The 20,598-nt window shown below is 37.3% G+C and overlaps 1 protein-coding gene across 1 annotated transcript in view; it reads left to right on the forward strand.

Annotated features, from left to right (window-relative positions):
- The window catches only part of LEKR1 (leucine, glutamate and lysine rich 1), a 273,743-nt gene that overhangs the window by 214,875 nt on the left and 38,270 nt on the right, over positions 1 to 20,598 (forward strand). Inside the window, exon 13 of the mRNA XM_060149884.1 lies at positions 17,370 to 17,463. Within this exon, the coding sequence (XP_060005867.1) occupies positions 17,370 to 17,463 (94 nt within the window). The remainder of the gene's footprint in view (positions 1 to 17,369; positions 17,464 to 20,598) is intronic.

Below are 20,598 nucleotides of genomic sequence, written 5' to 3' on the forward strand. Positions count from 1 at the left end.
AGCCAGGTTAAAAAGATATCCTGAAGAACAAGTTACCTTTCGGAGGCTTTGACGTTATTGTCTAAACCTGCCTTAAAACTTTGTCTTCCTTTGGCTTCAGGGGCAACCTGTTATCCTGCCCCTTTCCTCTCTCTGTTTTGGTTCTTAGCTCTTCCCTCCTGCCATCACCTGACAGCAGACATTCCTTAAGGCTCATGCATGAACTTGGCTTTCCTCCCTCTACTTTCTTTCCTTCAGTAAACTGTCTCTCAGCTGAGCAAATTTGCTCTTGGAGCTTTGATTTGAAGCACCAATGGGATCTCTAAATAGAAGTGTCCTTAAGAAGTTGGAGATGTGAAAGTCCTTCCCGAAAAATAGAAGCTGGGCTCAGGAAAAAACTTAAAATAGAGATGCTTGACGAGACCAGCAGAGATTCTAGTTCAGTAGGACCGGGCGGTGCCTGGGAATCTGCTGCACAGCAAGGTCCCAAACCACCGCTGTGGAAGGACAGCAGCCAACCAGGCTGCCAGATGTGCTCTCCAAAGGCCAAAGCCCAACTCACTCAAGGTGCCAGTGTGGGCTTTGCAAATTCAGGCAGCCTCCGCACACTGCCCCTCCTCCCCCACCCCTCCCCACAGCAGAGCCACTTGCCCTTGCTTCCATTGGGACCACTGTGGAAAATGCGAGGCTTAGAAGGTATGTAGTTTCAGAAGAGGAGGGAAAAAAGATATGAAAAGCCAGAACTGACCCTAGGAAAAAAAACTGTCAGAACTTCTGAATTTGAAGCAGGAAAGGAGCTAGTGACTAGGAAATAACTCATACATTAGTACAAATCTAATTAGGTATGCATTGCTTTCTCCCCCGCACTCAGCTGAGGAAGCTCTCTTAGGAGAAGAGGCTCCACTGGAAGGACGAGAAGTAGGTCCTTAAGGATCCTGGATGCTGGGGGTAGAGAAGGCCTGGCCAGCTTGGTCACAGGCACACTGGGCCTGGAGAGAGGGCTCTCCTTGCTGGATGGGGAGGACCGGGGCAGGGCACAGGGACAGTGCCAGAGAAAAGTGTGGCTATTTTTAAAATTCTGTGTAAGGAGAGCCCTCAGCTCTCATGCTTCTGGGCTACAGGGTCTCTTCGGCCAGGGCCAGAACTCCACCCAGAACTATGAATTTGTGATACCACTTCAGAAGTATTGTGGATTAAATAGGGTTTTGTGGGCTGGCCTGCAGGCCTAATTCCTTTTTTATGGAAAAGTATTTCTATAGTAAAATGTGTTGGGAATTTCCTATAACCAACTCACAAATACATTTTAGAAGGGCATATGTGTTTAAGCTTGGAGACTGCCCACGTATAACGCTCAGAGAAATTCATTTATGCAGTAGCGTGTGGCCTAAAGCTGTACTGCTGAGACACACAGCTGTTTGTAATAGTCCGCACCCTATGCGTTCCTCCCCAAGAGCTGTGTTGGCCCTATCTTGGTAAATTCCAAGAAAAAATATAGAAAAATACTTATTATGATTTACTTGCCAGTAACATGACAGGATTAGTGAAGAATGTCGTTGGAGGAAAAGCTTCATTGTGACCAAAGTGGGGGGCAAGTGGCTTATGTGTAAATTGTTCTGTGAAATAAGCAGTTATCTGTCTGTCTCTAACAGCTAGCTCTTTACTTATCTTAAGTGAGATTTGCTTAATTGCTCCCCGTCCCCCTGAAGCATACCTTTGAGGCTATAGGGAAGGATTTTATTCCCCCTCCTACACCCACAACATTAACTTCTTTTTCAATTTCCTCATCCTCTTCTCTTTCTCTTTGTTTTTTCTTTTTTAATTGACAGCTCTAAACCCTCACCTCGGAGAAATGTACATAAAATCTAGCAAATTATTTCAGGAGGTTCATGGAATTTCCCATTCTGTATACGACACAGCCCCATGGTCAAACATACCTGTTTCTTCAGGCTCTCTCTTCCCTTCCTCCCTGCTTCCTTTCTTCTCTCCTCTCCACTTTGTCCCTCTCAAGCTCTCTCACACACCATCCCCAGGTTTCACAGTCATGGGGAGCCCTCTTGGTGCTTCTGTGGACATGATCTTGTCTTCACACTGCCCTGAGTAAGACGCATCGTTGTGTGGTGCTCATCAGAAAGGGTCAGGGGCCTGAAAACCAGCCTGAACTCTGCTCTCCTCACCACTTGCCACAGAGGAAGGGGCTTATTTTTCTTGCATAAGCATGCCATTCCTTCCTCACCAAGCTCTATGAGGGGACCTGGGTCGGCCCCCACCCAGAGGGAGCACTCTTTCTAGTTCCCCAACCCAGAGGGCAAGCCATTTTCAAATTTGCACAAAGGCCCTGGCTAACAGAGCTGTGACCCTCTCTTGTGAAGCAGGTATCATTTTCCACATTTTACACTTGAAGAAACTGAGGTTAAGCAAGGCTAAATGTCTTGCCCAGGGCTACATAACTGGCAAAGACAGAAATCAAGCTCCGTTGTATCTAGCTTTGTAAACTGTGTTCCCTCCACTACAGTTTACGCAGTTCCCTTAGCATTTGTCTTGAAGGGATCAGTTCTGTCAGCTTCTCTTTCTCAATCATGTTGTAACACTGAGTCTTCAGGGGACTCCCAGCCCTGCAGAAAGCAGAAAATCTAAGAGTACCCCCTCTTCCCCTCCTCTTGCCTTCTTACCCCACCTCCCCACTCTTTCAGGATTCTTCCATTCATTTAATAAATATAAGATGGTGACTTTTGTCTTCCTTTCTCTAGTGCCTTAGCAAAGTCAGAAGGGGAGCTATATCTTCAGAACAAAAGTAGAATAAAAACATTTCACAACACATTCTATAAGAAGAGAAACTTGATGTTTAGTTACTTTGATGAGGCTTGTCATACTTTCATGAAGGCTAGAAGCAATACGAAGTGTAGAATATAAAAAGGGATGTGGAAGCAAGGTTTCAAGGGTTCTGTTACCTCGTCGTAGTGTGGCTTAGTATAAAAAGAATGGACTCAGTTAGGCAAACATAGGTTTAAACCCACTGTCAAGTTTGGACAACTGGCTTAACCACTTTAAGGGTCATTTTCCTTATCTGTAAAATGGACATATTAATAATAGCTACCTTCTTGTGAAGATTAAAGCATCTAGTATCATGCCTGGTAGGTTGTAGGTGCCCAGAAAGTATTAATTTCCTTCCTTTCGTCTTCGTTTAGGTTGCTAACCTCTTAAAGCAACACATCTTTTATACCCTGCATTGGTGACGTAGATATTCAGTAAATATCTGTTGAATTCAGTGTTATCTGCTTTACTCTTTGAGTTGTAAAGATGAGTCCATGGAGTGATTTATTTTGGATGCAATTCTGTTAGTTTAGAGTGTTATGAAATGAAGTGTTCTAAGTAATATCATTCTAAAATAACAAACCTTACCAGGTATTTTTCCCAAGACATACCTCTTTCTCTGATTTCCTGTCTATCAACAACTCTCAGAACAAGAGACTTGCCAAACTTCTTATGATATCACAGACACTGCTTTTAACAGTGGCAGGAGTTGTGGCAAAATCAAAATTATCTCTTTGATTGACAGTGTGAAGACATCTCTAAAAGAACAACTTGTGAAACAGAATTTAAAGCTGTCATTTGGCATTATGGTTTGACATTTGTTTGCAGTTATGTTTTTAACTACAATTAAGGGAATTAGATTTTTGCATGTATGTAAGAAATTAGATTCTCATTTTCTTTTTGGTCTAAGAATTTAAAAGTTAATGCTTTTTTAAAATAAATACTCTTAATTGTGAGTAGATCCTAATTTGCCTATTGTGCCAACTCCAAAAATGTTATTTTTTTAAAAAATCTGATGAAATTACAGGGTAGAGAGCCCTAGGCTGGTACAAGCTTGAACCAGCTTTACCTCTTGTGAATTATGTCACTTTATATAGTCATTTACCACTCAGGATCTTCTAAAAATTAGGAAATTGCATTAATATATTTCCAATGAGTGGCAAGAAAGAATGACCATATCCCTAGAGACTATCCCTAGTGCCTGAGACATAGTTGGGTACTCAATAGATATTTGCTGGATGGATGTATGGATGAGTAGGAATGAATTTAATCCCAGTTAAACCACCGATCACAGGATTTAAAACTCAGAAGCTCTCATTGTCTGGTAGCAAATCAGCTTCTGACTTGCCAAAAATCAATTCAAACTCCTGGATTCTAGTGATGATCTTCTCTATCAGATTCTTACTAAAATCCAAATATAGGACCTGAATCTGTGTTGTTTCTTGTTATTCTAAAGCATGAATACCTCTAGAACTGGCTGTAAAGAGGAAATTGGATATCTGTATGATGTTCAAAAACAGGTGCACATTTTCAGCTTTTTAAAATATGAATATGCCTCTAACAATATTTAATTTCTAGAAATCCTCTAAATTTCTCTCAGAAAGGCTCACTAGAGTCAAAGTTGATCCTTTATAGTTTCTTTCAAGGCAAGACTGCTTTTTCTTTATCAATGTCTTAAGATGGTTTTACATTCCTGAATAATGTGCAAGCTCTTTCTTGAGTTTACTATATAAGTGTGATTTTTATTTTTGGAATCAAGATTATCTTTTTCACACATATACTCATCTCTGTATACATTACCCAGTGCCCATTCCATGGCAATCAAGGACAGTGTGTTTGTAACATCATTTATAATCATTCTTTCTGCCTTGTCTCCTTAAAGAATTGCACTGAAGAGTTGAGAACAGAGGCTCAGCAGGAGTCAATGAGATATGAAAGTCCTAATTTCTGTAGCTTTAATGTCAAGCAAAATTATCATCACAAACACAAGTTCATAAATTTTATAACAGTTCACTCAAAACACCTTATATTCTGTGGAAATGTCATAAGGAACTTTATGACTCTTTGTCAATTCAGTGAATGATTATCACTTCATTAACCTTGTTTGAACCTTGGCTTACTATATTTTGGCTTCTATAATCTGCTAGCCTTTCACAGTTTTTATTCTAAAGGGATACATATAACAGCAGTGTTTTGTACTGGGTCCCTCAGAGGAATGTATATGGAATGGATTCTACTTTTGTTGATATCAAAATTATAACTGTCTCCAGGGAGACTAAAATTCGAGCATCTCAAATATTCAGTACCATCCATTTTATAGTAAAGGTAACTTCTAATGTACTCACAGGCACCCATCTGAAAATGCTCATTGGAATTTTCTAATCAGTAAGACCTCTTTTCAAATAGGAAACCTGGCTTAAGAAATAAAGTGGATCAAATTGCCAGGACTCCGCTGCCTAGCCACTTCTAACAAGCACATAGCGAGCCACATCCATTCTATGGTACTGGTATTTTGAAAACTAAGTGAAGAGCTACTTTATTTGCCTTGACTGTTGCTCCTTATTTTATCAAGTTTACTATTATAAGATTCTACTCTTATACCTGAAAGTTGTGTAATAACATTTGACGGTAAACCAGCATCGTTTTCTATCTCTGCTATAACAATTACCACAAACTTAGTGGCTTAAAACAACACAAATTTATACAGTTCTGGGGGTCAGAAGTCCAAATGAGTGTTAAGGGGCTAAAATCAAGGTGTCAATAGGGCTGGCTCTTTCTGGAGCCTCCAGGGGAGAACCCATTCCTTGCTTCTTCCAGCTTTTAGAAGCTGCTGGCATTCCTTGGATCCTGGCCTCATAAATCTAATCTATGCTTCCATTGTCACATCACCACCTTCCCCCCCACCCCCACCACATTAACCTTCTTGCCTCTCTCTCATAAAGACCTTGATAATTATACTTAAGGCACATCCAGATGAACCAGGATAATCTCCTTATCTCAAGATCCTTAATGTAATCACATCTGCAAAGTTCCTTTTGCCATATTTACAGACTTTGGGGATTAGGACATGGATATCTTTGAAGGCAATTATTTAGCCTACCACAACTGTGACAAGTTAAAAATAGCTATTATCAACCCTAGAGCAACCATTAAATAAACAAAACAAAGAGTTATAGCTAATATGCCAACAAAGCAGATGAAAGTAAATCATAAGCCATATGCAAAATCCAAAAGAAGGCGGAGAAAGAAGGCCAAGGAAACAACAGATGGGGCAAATAGGCAAGATGATGGATTTAAGTCTAACTGTATCACAATTCAATTAAATGTAAATTGTCTATACATTCTAATTAAAAGACAGAGATTTTCAGATTGTATAAAAACGTAAGATTCAGCCATATACTGCCTACAGGAAATGTATTTGAAAAATAAAGATACAAAAGACTAAAAGTAAAAGAATCGAAAAAGATATACCATGCTGACACTAATCAAAAGAAGCTAGAATGTGTTTATTAATATCAAGCAAGGTAGATTTTAGAACAAAGACTATTACCAGGAATAAATAAATTCATTTCATAATGATAAATAGACAAGTTCATCAGAAGGACATGACAATCCTAAATGTTTGTGCCTCTAATACAGAGCTTAAAAATATGTGAAGCAAAAACTGATAGAACTACAAGGAGAAGTAGACAAATTCACAGTTATTGTTAGAGATGTCAATAGCTCTCTCTTAACAATAGATAAAACAAGTACACAGAAAAATTAGTAAGGCTATAGAAGACTTGAACTTTACAATCAATCAACTTAACCTAATTGACATTTATACAACATTCCACCCAACAGCAGCAGAATACACATTTTTTTTCTCCAAGAGCACACAAAATATTCACCAAGGTAGACCATATAATTTGGCTATAAAACAAAACCAAAGAAAACTTAAAAGGACTCAAATCATACAAAGTGTATTCTCTGGTCACAATGTAATTAACTTAGAAATAAATAACAGAAAAGTAGCTGTAAAATCCCCGAATATTTGTGAACTATAACACAATTCTAAATGAGATATGGGTCAAAGAAAATATCAAAGGGGAAATTACAAAGATTTTTTAACTAAATGCGAATGAAGACATCAAAATGTGTGGAACATCTCTAAAGCAAAACTTCAGGGAGAAAATTTATGGCAATAAATGTCTATGTGAAAAAAGAAAAAAGGTCAGCTTCCACCTTAAGAAGTTAGGAAAAGAAGAGCAAACAGAACCCAAGATAAGCATAAGAAAGTAAATAATAAAGATCAGAGCAGAAATCAATGACAGAGAAAACAGTAAAACAATATAGAATATCAATTAAACAATCAGTTTCTTTGAGGAGATCAATAACATTAATAAACCTCAAGTCAGACTCATCAGGAAAAGATAGAGAAGACAAAAATTTACCAACATCAGAAATGAGAGTGGTGACATTACATTCTTCAGATATCAATACATTAATAGAGGAATATTATAAACAACTTTATGCCATTAATTTTTTTAATTCAAAAATACTTTATTGCTAAAACAGGCTACCCACCATCTGAGTCTTCAGTAAGTAACATCAAAGATCACTGATCACAGATCATCATTACAAAATAATAATCATGAAAACTTTGAAATATTGCGAGACTTACCAAAATGTCACAGAGAAACAAAGTGAGCCAATGCTCTTGGAAAACTGGTGCCACAAAGCCATTTGCTTGACTATGCCATTAATTTTGACAACTCTGAAAAATGGATACATTTTTTTGGAATATAAACTACCCAGCTTCACTAAAATGAATAGATGACCTGAATTTATAGTTTAAATTTTTTCCACAAAGAAAACTTCAGGCCCAGAAGATTTCACTGGTGAATTTTATCAAGCATTTAAGGAAGAAATAGTATTAATTCTACTTAAACTCTTCCAGAAAATGAAACAGGAAGGAATAGTTCTTAACTTACTTCATGAGGCCAGTATTACCCTGATATCAAAATCTGACAAAAGCATTACAAGCAAATTAACAGACCGACATCCCTCATGAGCACAGATGCAAAACTTCTAAACAAAATTTTAGAAACTTGAATCCAGCAACATAAAAAAGAAAAGAAATCATGAATGTGTGGAGTTTATCCCAAGAATGTAAGATCGGTTTAACATTCAAAAATCGATTATTGTTATCCAAAAAGTAAAAAAGAAAAACTCAATGATTATGTCAATAGAAACAAAACAGGCAGTTGGCAAAACAGAACATTCATTCCTAATTTTTAAAAAAATCTCAGCAAAGTAGAAATAGAGAAAAACTTGTTCAAATTGATACTGGGCATCTAAGAAAACTGACAGACAACATCATACTTAATAGTGAGAGAATACATACTGTCCTCCTAAGATCAAGATCAAGAAAAAAACACCTGCTGTCATCAGTTCTGTTCAACATTGTGCTGAAAGTTTTACTGAGTACAGTCAGGCAAGAAAAAGAAATAAAAGCCATCAGACTGGAAAGGAAAAATAAAATTTTTTTATTCACAGATGATATGCTCACTAACATAGAAAACCCCATGGAATCTACAAAAGGAGTTACTAGAACTAATAAGTGAGTTTGGCAAAAGGTTGCAGGAAAAAAAGTCAACATCCAAAACCCAAATTAATTTCTATATATTTGCACAGAACAATCAAAATTTAAAAAGCAATATTTATCAAAATATTTCAAAGCACATGAAATACTTAGGAATGAATCTGACAAATAATGAGCCAGACCTGTACATTGAAAACTACATAACATTGCTGAGATAAGTTAAGAGGATCTAAATAAATGGAGAGATATACAAAGTTCATGGAACAGAAGCCTCAATATTGTTAACAGTTATCCCCAAATTGATTTATAGATCCAATGCAATCACAATCAAACCTCCAGCAAACATTTTTGTACAAATTAACAAGCTAATTTTAAAACTCATATGGAAATGCAAAGGACCTAGAATAATCAAAACAACTTTGAAAACACTTTGAGGAGCCAAAAGATCAAAGTCACTACCTAACTTCAAGGTTTATTGTAAAGCTACAAGTAATCAAGACAGTGTGGTATTAATCTCAAGATAGACAAATAGATCAATGGAACAGGACAGAGAATCCAGAAATAGGCACACATGTATGGTTAATTGATTTTCTACATGGGTGCCAAAGCAGTTCATTGGAGAACACATAGTTTATTTCACCATTGGTGCTGGAACAATTGTATATCCATATGCAAAAAATGAACTTTGATTCATACTGTGAAATGTATATATAGAGATTAATTCAAAATAGATCCTAGATCTAAATATAAAACCTAAAATTATAAAACTTACAGGAGAAGACAGGAAACATATCTTTGTGACCTTGGATTAGGCAAAGATTTCTTAGATTCTACCCCAAAAGCCCAATCCATAAAAGAAGAAACCCCTGATAAATTGGACTTCATCAAAGTTAAAACTTCTGTTCTTTAAAAGGCACTCTTGAGCGAATGAAGACAAGCCATTGTCATAGATATGCACAATATATATGTCATAAAGGACTTGTCTTCAGAATATATAAAGAACTTTAGAAACTCAGATGACCATAAACAACCCAATAAAAAATGAGCAAAAGATTTGAACAGGCGCTTCACCAAAGATATACAGATGGCCAAGAAGCACATAAAAAAGATGTTCAACATCATTAGTCATTAGGGAAATGCAAATTAAAACCATAATGAGATACGACCACACACTTCTATTTTTTTTATTGATTTTTTTTTTTTGGCCACACCTCACGGCACGTGGGATCTTAGTTCCCCGACGAGGGATGGAGCCCATGCACCCTGCTGTGGAAGCATGGAATCTTAACCACTGCACCGCCTGGGAAGTCCCACAAGCACACACTTTTAGAATGGCTAAAATTAAAAAACCTGAACATACCAATTGTTGGCAAGTTGTGGAGAAACTGGAACTCTCATATTCTGCTGGTTGGAATGTAAAACAGCACAACACTTTGGAAAACAGTATGGAGGCTTCTTAAAAAGTTTAACATACACTTACCTTGCTACTTAGCCATTTCACTCCTAGGTATTTACCTAAGAGAAATGAAGGGACATAGCCATACAAATACTTGTACACAGATATTAATAGCTATATTTGTAATAGCCAAAACCTGTGAAACAAACTAAATGTCCATCAGCAGGTGAATGGATAAACAAATTGTGGTATATCCATGTGATGAAATACTACTCAGCAAAAAATAATAATAATGAACTATTGATTCATGGTACAACATGGACAAATCTAAAAGGAATTATGCTAAATGAAAAATGCCAAACACAAAAAAAAGAATATACTGTATGATATATAGAGAATTTTTATAGAATTCTGAAAGTGCAAACTAATGTATAATGACAGAAAGCAAACTCTTGATTGCTGGGGGCGAGAGGGCAGGAGTGAGGGATTAACAAAGGGCATAGGGAAACCTTGGGAGATGATGGATATATCATTATTTTGGTTGCAGTGATGGTTTCACACACATATGTTTATGCATATGTCAAAACTCATCCAAGTGTATACTTTAAACATGTAGTTTACTGTTTTCAATTATATCTCAATAAATGTTGTGGTTTTTTTTTTTAAATTCTCTTGGAACCATTTCTCCTCCAAATCTTCTGTGGATAGGAAAGAAGTTGAGAAAACTGTCTCTCAACAGGGCAGAATTTCTAACACCCTCTTCTGATGTGGCAAGGCTGTAGGATGAAAAAAAAAAAAAATTACATCTCAGAGAGGAAAGCCAGGAGCTACAGAGAAAAATGGTTTGAGAAATCACTCCCAAGTGAAAGAACCACAGCCTAAGCAAGGAATGTTCTCTACCTCCAGGGTAGAAATCCTCACAGTCGTTTCCAGTAGGATTTCAGAGTTGCGATGGACTCCACCTGATGCCAGGTGACTTACTGTGCACCTCCCGGTGAGAGGACTATACTATCCACACCTGATTCACATCAGACTTGGCCATTTGATTTGTTCTTGCCATTGAAATGGGAGAGGAGTGACATGCACTGATTCTGAGCAGAAACTTTAACAGATCCTATGTTTTCGCAGTTTTTCTTTTCTATCACAAAAGCAGCATTCCCAGGTAAGAATTGTTCCTTGGGCTACATCCTGGAACAAAACATGCAGAGCAAAGCAGCAGATTACATATATCATGAGCAAAAAATAAACTGACCTTGTTAGCCTCTGGGATTACAGACATGTTGAGTTTTGGATGACTCTGAAATATAAAAGTAGAGCAGTCAGGTGAGAGTTGGAAACATGAGTCAAATACTCAGAGAACAGATGTGAGCTGGAGATAAAATCTGGGAGTTGTCAGCAACTATTGCATTTTAACCATAGGCATGGGTATGATCACTTAGAAAAAGAGTAGAGAGAGAGAAAAAAGAGGCCTCAGAACAAAGTGCTAAGGAACACCAAACATGTAATTGACGGCAAAGATGAGTCTGCAAAGGAGACGGGAATGGGCAAATATTTGGAAGAAAGCCAGAATTGAGGTGTTTTTTTGTTTTATGTATTTATTTATTTATTTTTGGCTGCTTTAGGTCTTCATTGCTGCGCATGGGCTTTCTCAAGTTGCGGTGAGTGGGGGCTACTCTTCGCTGCAGTGCATGGGCCTCTCATTGCGGTGGCCTCTCATGCTGCCGAACATGGACTCTAGGCGCGTGGGCTTCAGTAGTTGTGGCATGCAGGCTCAGTAGTTGTGGCATGCAGGCTCAGCAGTTGTGGCATATGGGCTTAGTTGCTCCGCGGCATGTGGGATCTTCCCGGGCCAGGGCTCAAACCCATATCCCCTGCATTGGCAGGCTGACTCCCAACCACTGCGCCACCAGGAAAGCCCAGAATTGAGGTTTTAATGTAATCCCACTTTTACTATCCTCATTCTTTGTTCCTTCTGCTTCCTTTCTCCAGCCTAGAGACTGCTGAGCAAGCATCATAACCTGCCTCACATTTTAAAAGATAAGTGTTCCTTTTACAACGTTGCTGGCTTTTGAGCACCATTTGGACAGGGACCCTGCCCTCATTCACCTCTGTCTCTCCAGGTACTGCCTTGTCCATAGTGTGCATAGTGGGCAGTAAACCCCACCCTGCTGCTCACTTGCCATTTCCCTCTCCTTGGTCTTTCCCTTTAATTCTCTTTTCTCCAGATGCCCATTCTACTCTATGCTTAGGCTTTATCATTAATTGTTTTTATAAATACTGAGTAGTTACATAAAAGGTTTAGATAGGTATAAAGTATGAAGAACTACGATATAATGAACGCTAAGTTTAGGAAAAAGAGCCTTACCATTAACGTTGAAGTCCCTTGGTGCTTCTCCTTATTCCACCACATGGCATCCTTGCTCAGAGGTAACCACCAACCTGCATTTTGTGGTTCTCAGCAAACTAGGAAGAGATGGGAACTTCCTCAAACTGATAAAGAGCATTCGCAAAAACCTACAGAAAACACTTGTTATTCCTTTGCTTCACTCTATAATTTTACCACGTATGTTTGTATTCCTAAAAAAAAATTAGATTTTGCATATATTTTATCTTCATGGAAATAAAATTATACTGTATATATTAGTCAGTGATTTATTCTTTGTGCTCAAGATTATGTCCCTGGGATTTTTGTCCATGATGTTACATGTAGCTGAAGATCTTTCATTTCTTCATCTGTATTATATTCTGAAGTATACCACAATTTATTTATCTTTTCTGCTTAGCTATATTTCATAAATTTTAATGTGTAGAAATTTTATTATTGTTCATTTCTAAGTATTTTGAAGTATCAGTTATGATTTTTCATTTGACCCAAGAGTTATTCAGAAACACATTTTTTAAAAGCTCCAACTACATGGAGATATTTATCTTTGTTACCGACGTTTCTTTGTTTTCAGAGAATATGGGTTATAACAGTGCTGTTCAGTAGAAGTATAATGTGAGCCACATATGTCACTTTAAAAATTTTAATTGCCATATTAGAAGAGTAAAAATAAACAGGCAAAAGTTATCTTAATTAATATATTTTACTTAACCCAATATGTAGGGTTAGGGATAGGGTTTGGTTTTATCAAGCCTGTTTCTCTTAACTCATGAGTTTAGTTTATTTGCCATTATTATGATTGTTACTTTAAGTTTTCTATCCATACTTCTCCCTCTTTTTCTACACTCTTTTCTCCTTTTGGGCCTTGGGCGGGGGCAATATTGTTGGAGTTTCTTTTATTTTCTTAGTGCATCTTCTTCTAATGGCGTATTCTGTTCTTTTAGTGGTTACTTCTGAGATTTTACCATGCATGCTTAATGAAGTTTAAAATTAATATCTCAAACTTCTCTTGAATAACACTGGCACCTTATAGTTGCCATCCTGCCATCCTATATTCTACATTTTTGTCTAGTGTTCTAGTTTTATACTTTTGTTAGCCCCACTGATTACACACAGTCAAAACTAATATTTTATACAGGTGATATTTATTTACAAGTACTTACATACAAGGCTGGCTACATAATTTTCAGGCCCAGTGTAAAATGAAAACGTGGAGCCCCTTCAAAAAAAGAAAGAAGCTTTTTCCTTTCCTTCACCATCTTTCTCTCAGCTTGTCAGGGTCTTTTTTTTGTTTGTTTGCTATTGAATCTTGTGCTCCCTTGGGCATGGAGAAATTATAGCATGGATGCAGGCTCTCAGAGGCCTGCCCCAGACTCAGCCAAAAGGACACATATGGCAGACCCAACATTCCCCATGCCTGTGCCCCCTGAAGCAGAGGATGACAGCAGATGCTGGGCAAGGGTCAGGGAGAAAAGGGTTGAGAACCATACTGGGGAGACAGGGAGGTGTCGAGAGGTAGGACTCTGTGTGAGCCGAGGCTCCAAGGCCCCAGCATGTGCTTGACTGTCCCATTAGACCTCACTTACAAAACACAGACTCAAAGATAAAGTTGTTAAGAATTTCTCAGTGGTGACCACAGAGCATTAAATCTGAAACCCAGGACCCCCTTTAGAACATGGGCCCTGTACAGCTGAATTGATCACACACCCAAGAAGCCCTCCCTGCCTGTGTGTTTGCCAGTTCCTTTGCTCACCATTTTTTCTTGATCGTCTGACCTTCCTTCTGAGATCATAATCCTTCCTGAAAAGCATGTTTTTTAGAAGTCGTTTAGCTGGCAGTAAGTCCTCAGATTTTATTTTTCTGAGCATATTTTATTTCGGCCTCTTTCTGAAAGATAGTTTTGCTGGGTACCCAACTTCAGATTGATGGTTATTTTCTCATGGGATTTTTAATATATTATTTTGCTGTCTTTGGCCTTCCTTGTTTCTATTGGAGAATAAGCTTTCAATATGTTTGAGTTCCTTTGAAGACAATATGTTTTATTTCCTCTCCAGCATCTTTTAAAATCTCTTTTAATTCCAATATTCTTCATTTTCACTACCAGGTGCCAGATATGAGATTTATTTTTATTTATCTTGCTTGGAATCCTTTGGGCTTCCTAAATTTATGGGTTGGTATTTTTCATCAATCTGTAATGTCCTTCCTCTCCCTTTCTGTCTCATTTGCTTCTGAAATGGTAAATAGAGAAATATTAGATCTTTGCACTCTGTCCTCCATATATCAACCTCTTTTATATTTTACATATTTTTGACATCATGTACTGCACCCTGTATAATTTCTTTGAATCTCCCTTTCAGTTTATTACTTCATTTTTAGCTGTGAATAATCTGCTATAGGACCATCTACTGAACTTTTCATCTCAGTTATTATATGCTTCATTTCTACAAGTTTGATTGGTTCATTTCAGATTTCATTAGTCATTTAAATTAATCTTTTATTTCTTCCAACATATTGTACATCCTTATTTATATTCAATACCTGAAAATACTTTAGAATTTGTGGCTTTCATTATGCTATCATTTGTGTCTGCTCATTCTTCCTCTTACTAGCTTTAAAAAAAATAATTTTGTGATTCTTAAAATTATGGTCTCATAGGTCTTAAATTTTTATCTGTAGGAATCTCTGAGTTTCAAGTCGAAGATAGGTTTCTCCCAAACATATTGGTGTTTTTCCTACCAGGCATCTGGAGGCAAGGTTATCCTAACACCATTGTAAGATATCTCCTCAATATGAAGCTTTTTGGACCACTCAGGTAGTGTGAATTCAGGATACAAACCTGCACTGGGATTGGCTTGTGTTTACAAATTCTTGTGGGAGATTTGTATTTTCCCCTCTACCTAGCACCAAACTTCAATGCCGGAAATTTCTTTTTTGTTCTTTGAGAGGGGATGTTATTTGTATTTTACACATACTGGGTGTGAATTTCATATTCTTACATACAGTATGACAAAAATGCATACTGCATGTGTCCCTCTTTGAGATGCAGTTTTATGCAGGTGAGTTTCCGCTCAAGCTCTTCCTTTCTCTCCTGACTCCAGTGCCCTTCATGGCTGTGAAATTTAATGCTCAAGTACATCAGATTTGGAAAGTACCTTCAAGGTGAGAATTGGCTTCAATGCTCTACTTATTGTTGGGGTTCTTCCTTTTACTTCATTTTTTTAAACCATTAGTTTGGAATAATTTTGTATTTAAAGAAAAGTTACAGAGAATTTGTTTCCCTCTTGTCCATTTTTCATAACCATGGCACATATGTAAAAACTAAGAAATTAATATGGGTATAATACAATTAACTAACCTATAGACTTTATTCAAATTTCACTAGTTTTCCACTGATAACCTTTTTCTGTCCTTTCTCTTGATTTGTGTTTCCTGCATCTTCCTAACTTTTTGTCCAGATCACTGATGAATTTTAAGATTTTTTTTTATAAGTGAAAACAAAACTACTTATTTTCAGTAGGAAAGTTGTCAAAGTACCTAGTCTGACACAGTTCTGAAAAAAAAGTCTGGGGAGTTTTGTTCTTTTCAATCATTTTCCCTCAAATAATATTCATAATCCTGGTTACCAAGTTGATGTGTCTTTATGTTCATGACCTTAAAATTTTCTAGCCTAGAAATGTAGGCACTATTTTTATTAAAAAATGTTTAATAATACTGTAAGAGTGAAATGAGAATACAGATCAAGATAGATTGACAGTCTATTACAATACTCTTGGTGAGAAATAAAGTCAAGAACCTTAACTGTTAGTAGTCGGAAAGGAAGGGAGGAAACAGTTCGAGGTGCACCACGGAGCAGAATACATAGAACTTGTTACTGAATGGATGTGGTAGAATAAGAAGAAGGAAAAGTCAGAGATGACTCAGGGATTTCAAGCTAAAGATTGTGACTGTTGAAGGTTTCAGAAGTCAAAAGGAAAGGCAAGACCGTTGGAGATGATGATGAATTTGTTTTTTGATGTGTGGAATCTTTGGTGTTGATGGCTCATCAGGGTGGAGATGTCTAACAGGCAGTTATAAATGAAAGTCACAAGTTTGAGAAAAGGGGTCAGAACTAAAGGGAAGAGGGTGATGATGGAAAACAAAGGGATTAGAAAGAGGAATAAGCAATGGAAAAGAATCACCTACACAGAAAATAAGAAGGGTTATGGTGATTATAGAAGGGGGTGGAGGGACTCCCTGATCAACAGGCATACTTTTGCCACCACTTGTGATATTTAAAGTCTTAACTTCAGGGCCCCTGGAGAAATGTTCTCATGAATCTCCCACACTTACTTCCACCCAGAGGGTCACAAACTTAGCTTTAAGACCCAATTACGTGGGAACTTCCCTGGTGGTGCAGTGGTTAAGAATCCACCTGCCAATGCAGGGGACATGGGAAGATCAGACATGCTGCGGAGCAACTAATCTCGTGTGCCATAACTACTGAGCCTGTGTGCCACAACTACTGAAGCCCACAACCGCAATGAGAAGCCCGCACACCACAACGAAGAGTAGCCGCCACTAGCCATAACTAGAGAAAGCTCGCATGCAGCAGTGAAGACCCAACACAGCCAAAAATAAATAAATTTATTTTAAAAAGATCCAATTACGTGAATTAAAATATTAAAATGTTCTTTGTGTTTTCTCTCCTATTTTCTAGTATGTTTTGTACTATACCACATTTCAGATGTTACCCTCTACTTAATTCAGTCTGTTCCTATTAGCACTTGAGATAAATAAAAGTAAAATAAATCTAGCAGGAACTACAAACATGCTGGTTTTGTGTCATATCCCAACACATTTTCCTTTTTTAAAGAAACAAAATATGACCTAGTGTTAGAATTTAGTCATAAACTTTAGAACCACAATGTATAGTATTTTATTATATTTGTGACTACACATATGTTGTTACTATTTCATGCAAAAATAATAATATTATTAAGCAAAAATTAAGCCTGAGAAAATACTTACCGTGTTGCCAGTGTTTTTAAATTGCTGTTAACAACAGTTAAAATAGTATGTAGTAGCAGTACACACACACACACACATATGTATATATATATTTCTAAAGAGAAGAATAAACAGACTGAGTTGTGAAATAATCCCTGAGCCACGAACTGTAATTTAAGAAGGGTGTTAAGGGTGTGTCTTGACTCATTTGTTGTGTTTATGATTTTCAGGGAATTGATGCTGATTTCACATCAGAAAAGCATGGAGCAGTTGCAGGAAACCCTTAGACAGAAGATGCTGAACGGTGATAACTGGAGGGAGAAGGTAACAGTAATGTGGCTTTCAGCAGCATGTGTCTTATTTGTTTTTAAAAAATTCTGTCCATTTGCCAGGCTACTTCAGATAGGTCTCTTTGCTTCTATGCACACCTTTGATTCTTTCTGGAATTTCCTAGACCAAACGTGCTTACAATATATGTTTTTTACAAAATATTAGACAAGTAGGAAGTTAAAATGTAAGAATAGAATTTGAAATCTTATAAGATTAAGATAGCTGTTAGTTCTTATGTAAAAGCATAATTTTTACTTTTAAATATTTACCCTTTTTCCCATAAAATGACAGAATCTGCATTTGACTACATCCTTAAAAGCAGGGGAATATTAATTCATTCTTATGATTTCTCTGCTTTTAAGAAGATAATACAAGAGAATGAACAATGACCAATGACTTAAAATTATTCAGTTATAAACTTCTGGCAAATAAAATGAATAAGTATTTAGCTCACTATTTACAAAGAAGATGGTTGCTTTTAGAGTATGAAAAAATTGCATTGACTTTTGTCTTTTTTATATTTTTCAAACTTTCAAGAGTGAATATGTATTACTTTCATAATTTTAAAGAATACAAATCATACTTTTAAAATTGTTAGCCCCTGCCTTCTCAGGCCTTGCACAGCTCTAGTCATTGAGGCTATAGACATCATCTTCCTGTCATAAACTTCTCATACTTTTTGATTGATCCCTTGGCTTTATCATGCATACTGTGCTGAAACCTTCCAAGCTGTTTCTTTTCCCCCACCAGTACCTAATCCTAGCTCTAGCCTTCTGTCTTGGTTTTCTGATTTTGTCTTACATGTGCATCTAGAACTAGAGCTGGCTACTGAAATTCAGATTGTTTGACTGAAGTCCCAACAATGTATTTGGTTATCATCAGATGCTTCTCCTTGGTGACTAGACCTTATAACTTGTAACCTCAAGCAACAATTGGTGGCCACCTTCAAACTAATGTCTCCACCTGGAATTCCCCACTCTGCCATCCACAGATGAAATCCTTTAGGTATTGTTGCTGGGTCAGGTTAATTCTAAATTTGTCACTTTCATTTCCAGTCTTCACACAGTTGGCCATACTCAACCAGTCTGGCCCTCTATAAATCAATCCCCCTTCCCTTATCCTTTGGGGACAGCACATTCAGGCTATAACAAAAATGATCTCTATAGCAACAGTTCCATATGGGCAACAATTAAAATGTGAGAATATGGACTAAAGTTGCTCTAAGTGTCTCATTCTTTTGTTTTATTTTATAGCATAGGCTTCTTTTTATTATAGATCTTTATTGCAGTATCATTGCTTCACAATACTGTGTTAGTCTCTGTCGTACAACAAAGTGAATCAGCCACATGCACACATACATCCCCACAACCCCTCCCCCCTAAGCCTCCCTCCCCCCTCCCCCCTAAGCCTCCCTCCCCCCCTCCCCATCCCACCTCTCTAGGTCATCACAAAGCACCAAGCTGATCTCCCTGTGCTATGCTGCTGCTACCCACTAGCTAATTATTTTACATTCAGTAGTGTATATATGTCAATGCTACTCTCACTACACCCCAGCTTTCCCCTCCCTCCCCCGCATATCCTCAAGTCCACTCTCTATGTCTACGTCTTTATTCCTGCCCTGCCACTAGGTTCAAGAGTACCATTTTTTTTTTTTTTTTTTTTAGATTCCATATATATGCGTTAGCATATGGTATTTGTTTTTCTCTTTCTGACTTGGTTCCATGTCCTGGCTATTGTAAATACTACTGCAATGAACATTGTGGTACATGTCTCTTTTTGAATTATGGTTTTCTCAGGGTATATGCCCAGCAGTGGGATTGCTGGGTCATATGGTAATTCTACTTTTAGTTGTTTAAGGAACCTCCATACTGTTCTCCATAGTGGTTGTATCAATTTACATTCCCACCAACAGTGCAGGAGGGTTTCTTTTTCACCCCACCCTTTTTTCTAGATTTTTTGGTAATGACTGTTCTGACCGGTGAGAGGTGATACCTCATTGCAGTTTTGATTTGCATTTCTCTAATAATTAGTGATGTTGAGCATCTTTTCATGTGCCTCTTGGCCATCTGTATGTCTTCTTTGGTGAAATGTCTATTTAGGTCTTCTGCCCATTTTTGGATTGGGTTGTTTGTTTTTTTGATATTGAGCTCCATGAGCTGTTCGTATATTTTGGAGATTAATCCTTTGTCTGTTGTTTCATTTGCAAATATTTTCTCCCATTCTGAGGGTTGTCTTTTTGTCTTGCTTATGGTTTCCTTCCTGTGCAAAGCTTTTAAGTTTAATTAGTTCCCATTTGTTTATTTTTGTTTTTATTCCCATTACTCCAGGAGGTGGGTCAAAAAAGATCTTGCTGTGGTTTATGTCAGTGTTTTTCCTATGTTTTCCTCTATGAGTTTTATAGTGTATGGTCTTACATTTAGGTCTTTAATCCATTTGGAGTTTACTTTTGTATACGGTGTTAGGTGGTGTTCTAATTACATTCTTTTACATGTAGCTGTCCAGCTTTCCCAGCACCACTTATTGAGGAGGCTGTCTTTTCTCCATTTTATGTTCTTGCCTCCTTTGTCATAAATTAGGTGACCATATGTGTGTGTGTTTATCTCAGGGCATTCTATCTTGTACCATTGATTTATATTTCAGTTTTTGTGCCAGTACCATACTGTCTTGATTACTGTAGCTTTGTAGTATAGCTTGAAGTCAGGAAGCCTGATTCCTCCAACTCCGTTTTTCTTTCTCAAGATTGCTTTGGCTATTCGGGGTCTTTTGTGTTTCCACACGAATTGTAAACTTTTTGTTCTAATTCTGTGAAGAATGCCATTGGTAGTTTGATAGGGATTGCATTGAATCTGTAGATTGCTTTGGGTAGTATAGTCATTTCACAGTATTGATTCTTCCAATCCAAGAACATGGTATATTTCTCCATCTGTTTATGTCATCTTTGATTTCTTTCATCAGTGTTTTATAGTTTTCTGAGTACAAGTCTTTTGCCTCCTTAGGTAGGTTTATTCCTAGATATTTTGTTCTTTTTGTTGCAGTGGTAAATGGGATTGTTTCCTTAATTTCTCTTTCTGATTTTTCCTTGTTAGTGTATAGGAGCACCACAGATTTCTGTGCATTAATTTTGTATCC

This window comes from Lagenorhynchus albirostris, chromosome 5, assembly GCF_949774975.1.
Source record: "Lagenorhynchus albirostris chromosome 5, mLagAlb1.1, whole genome shotgun sequence".
In the NCBI taxonomy this organism is placed as follows: Eukaryota; Metazoa; Chordata; class Mammalia; order Artiodactyla; family Delphinidae; genus Lagenorhynchus; species Lagenorhynchus albirostris.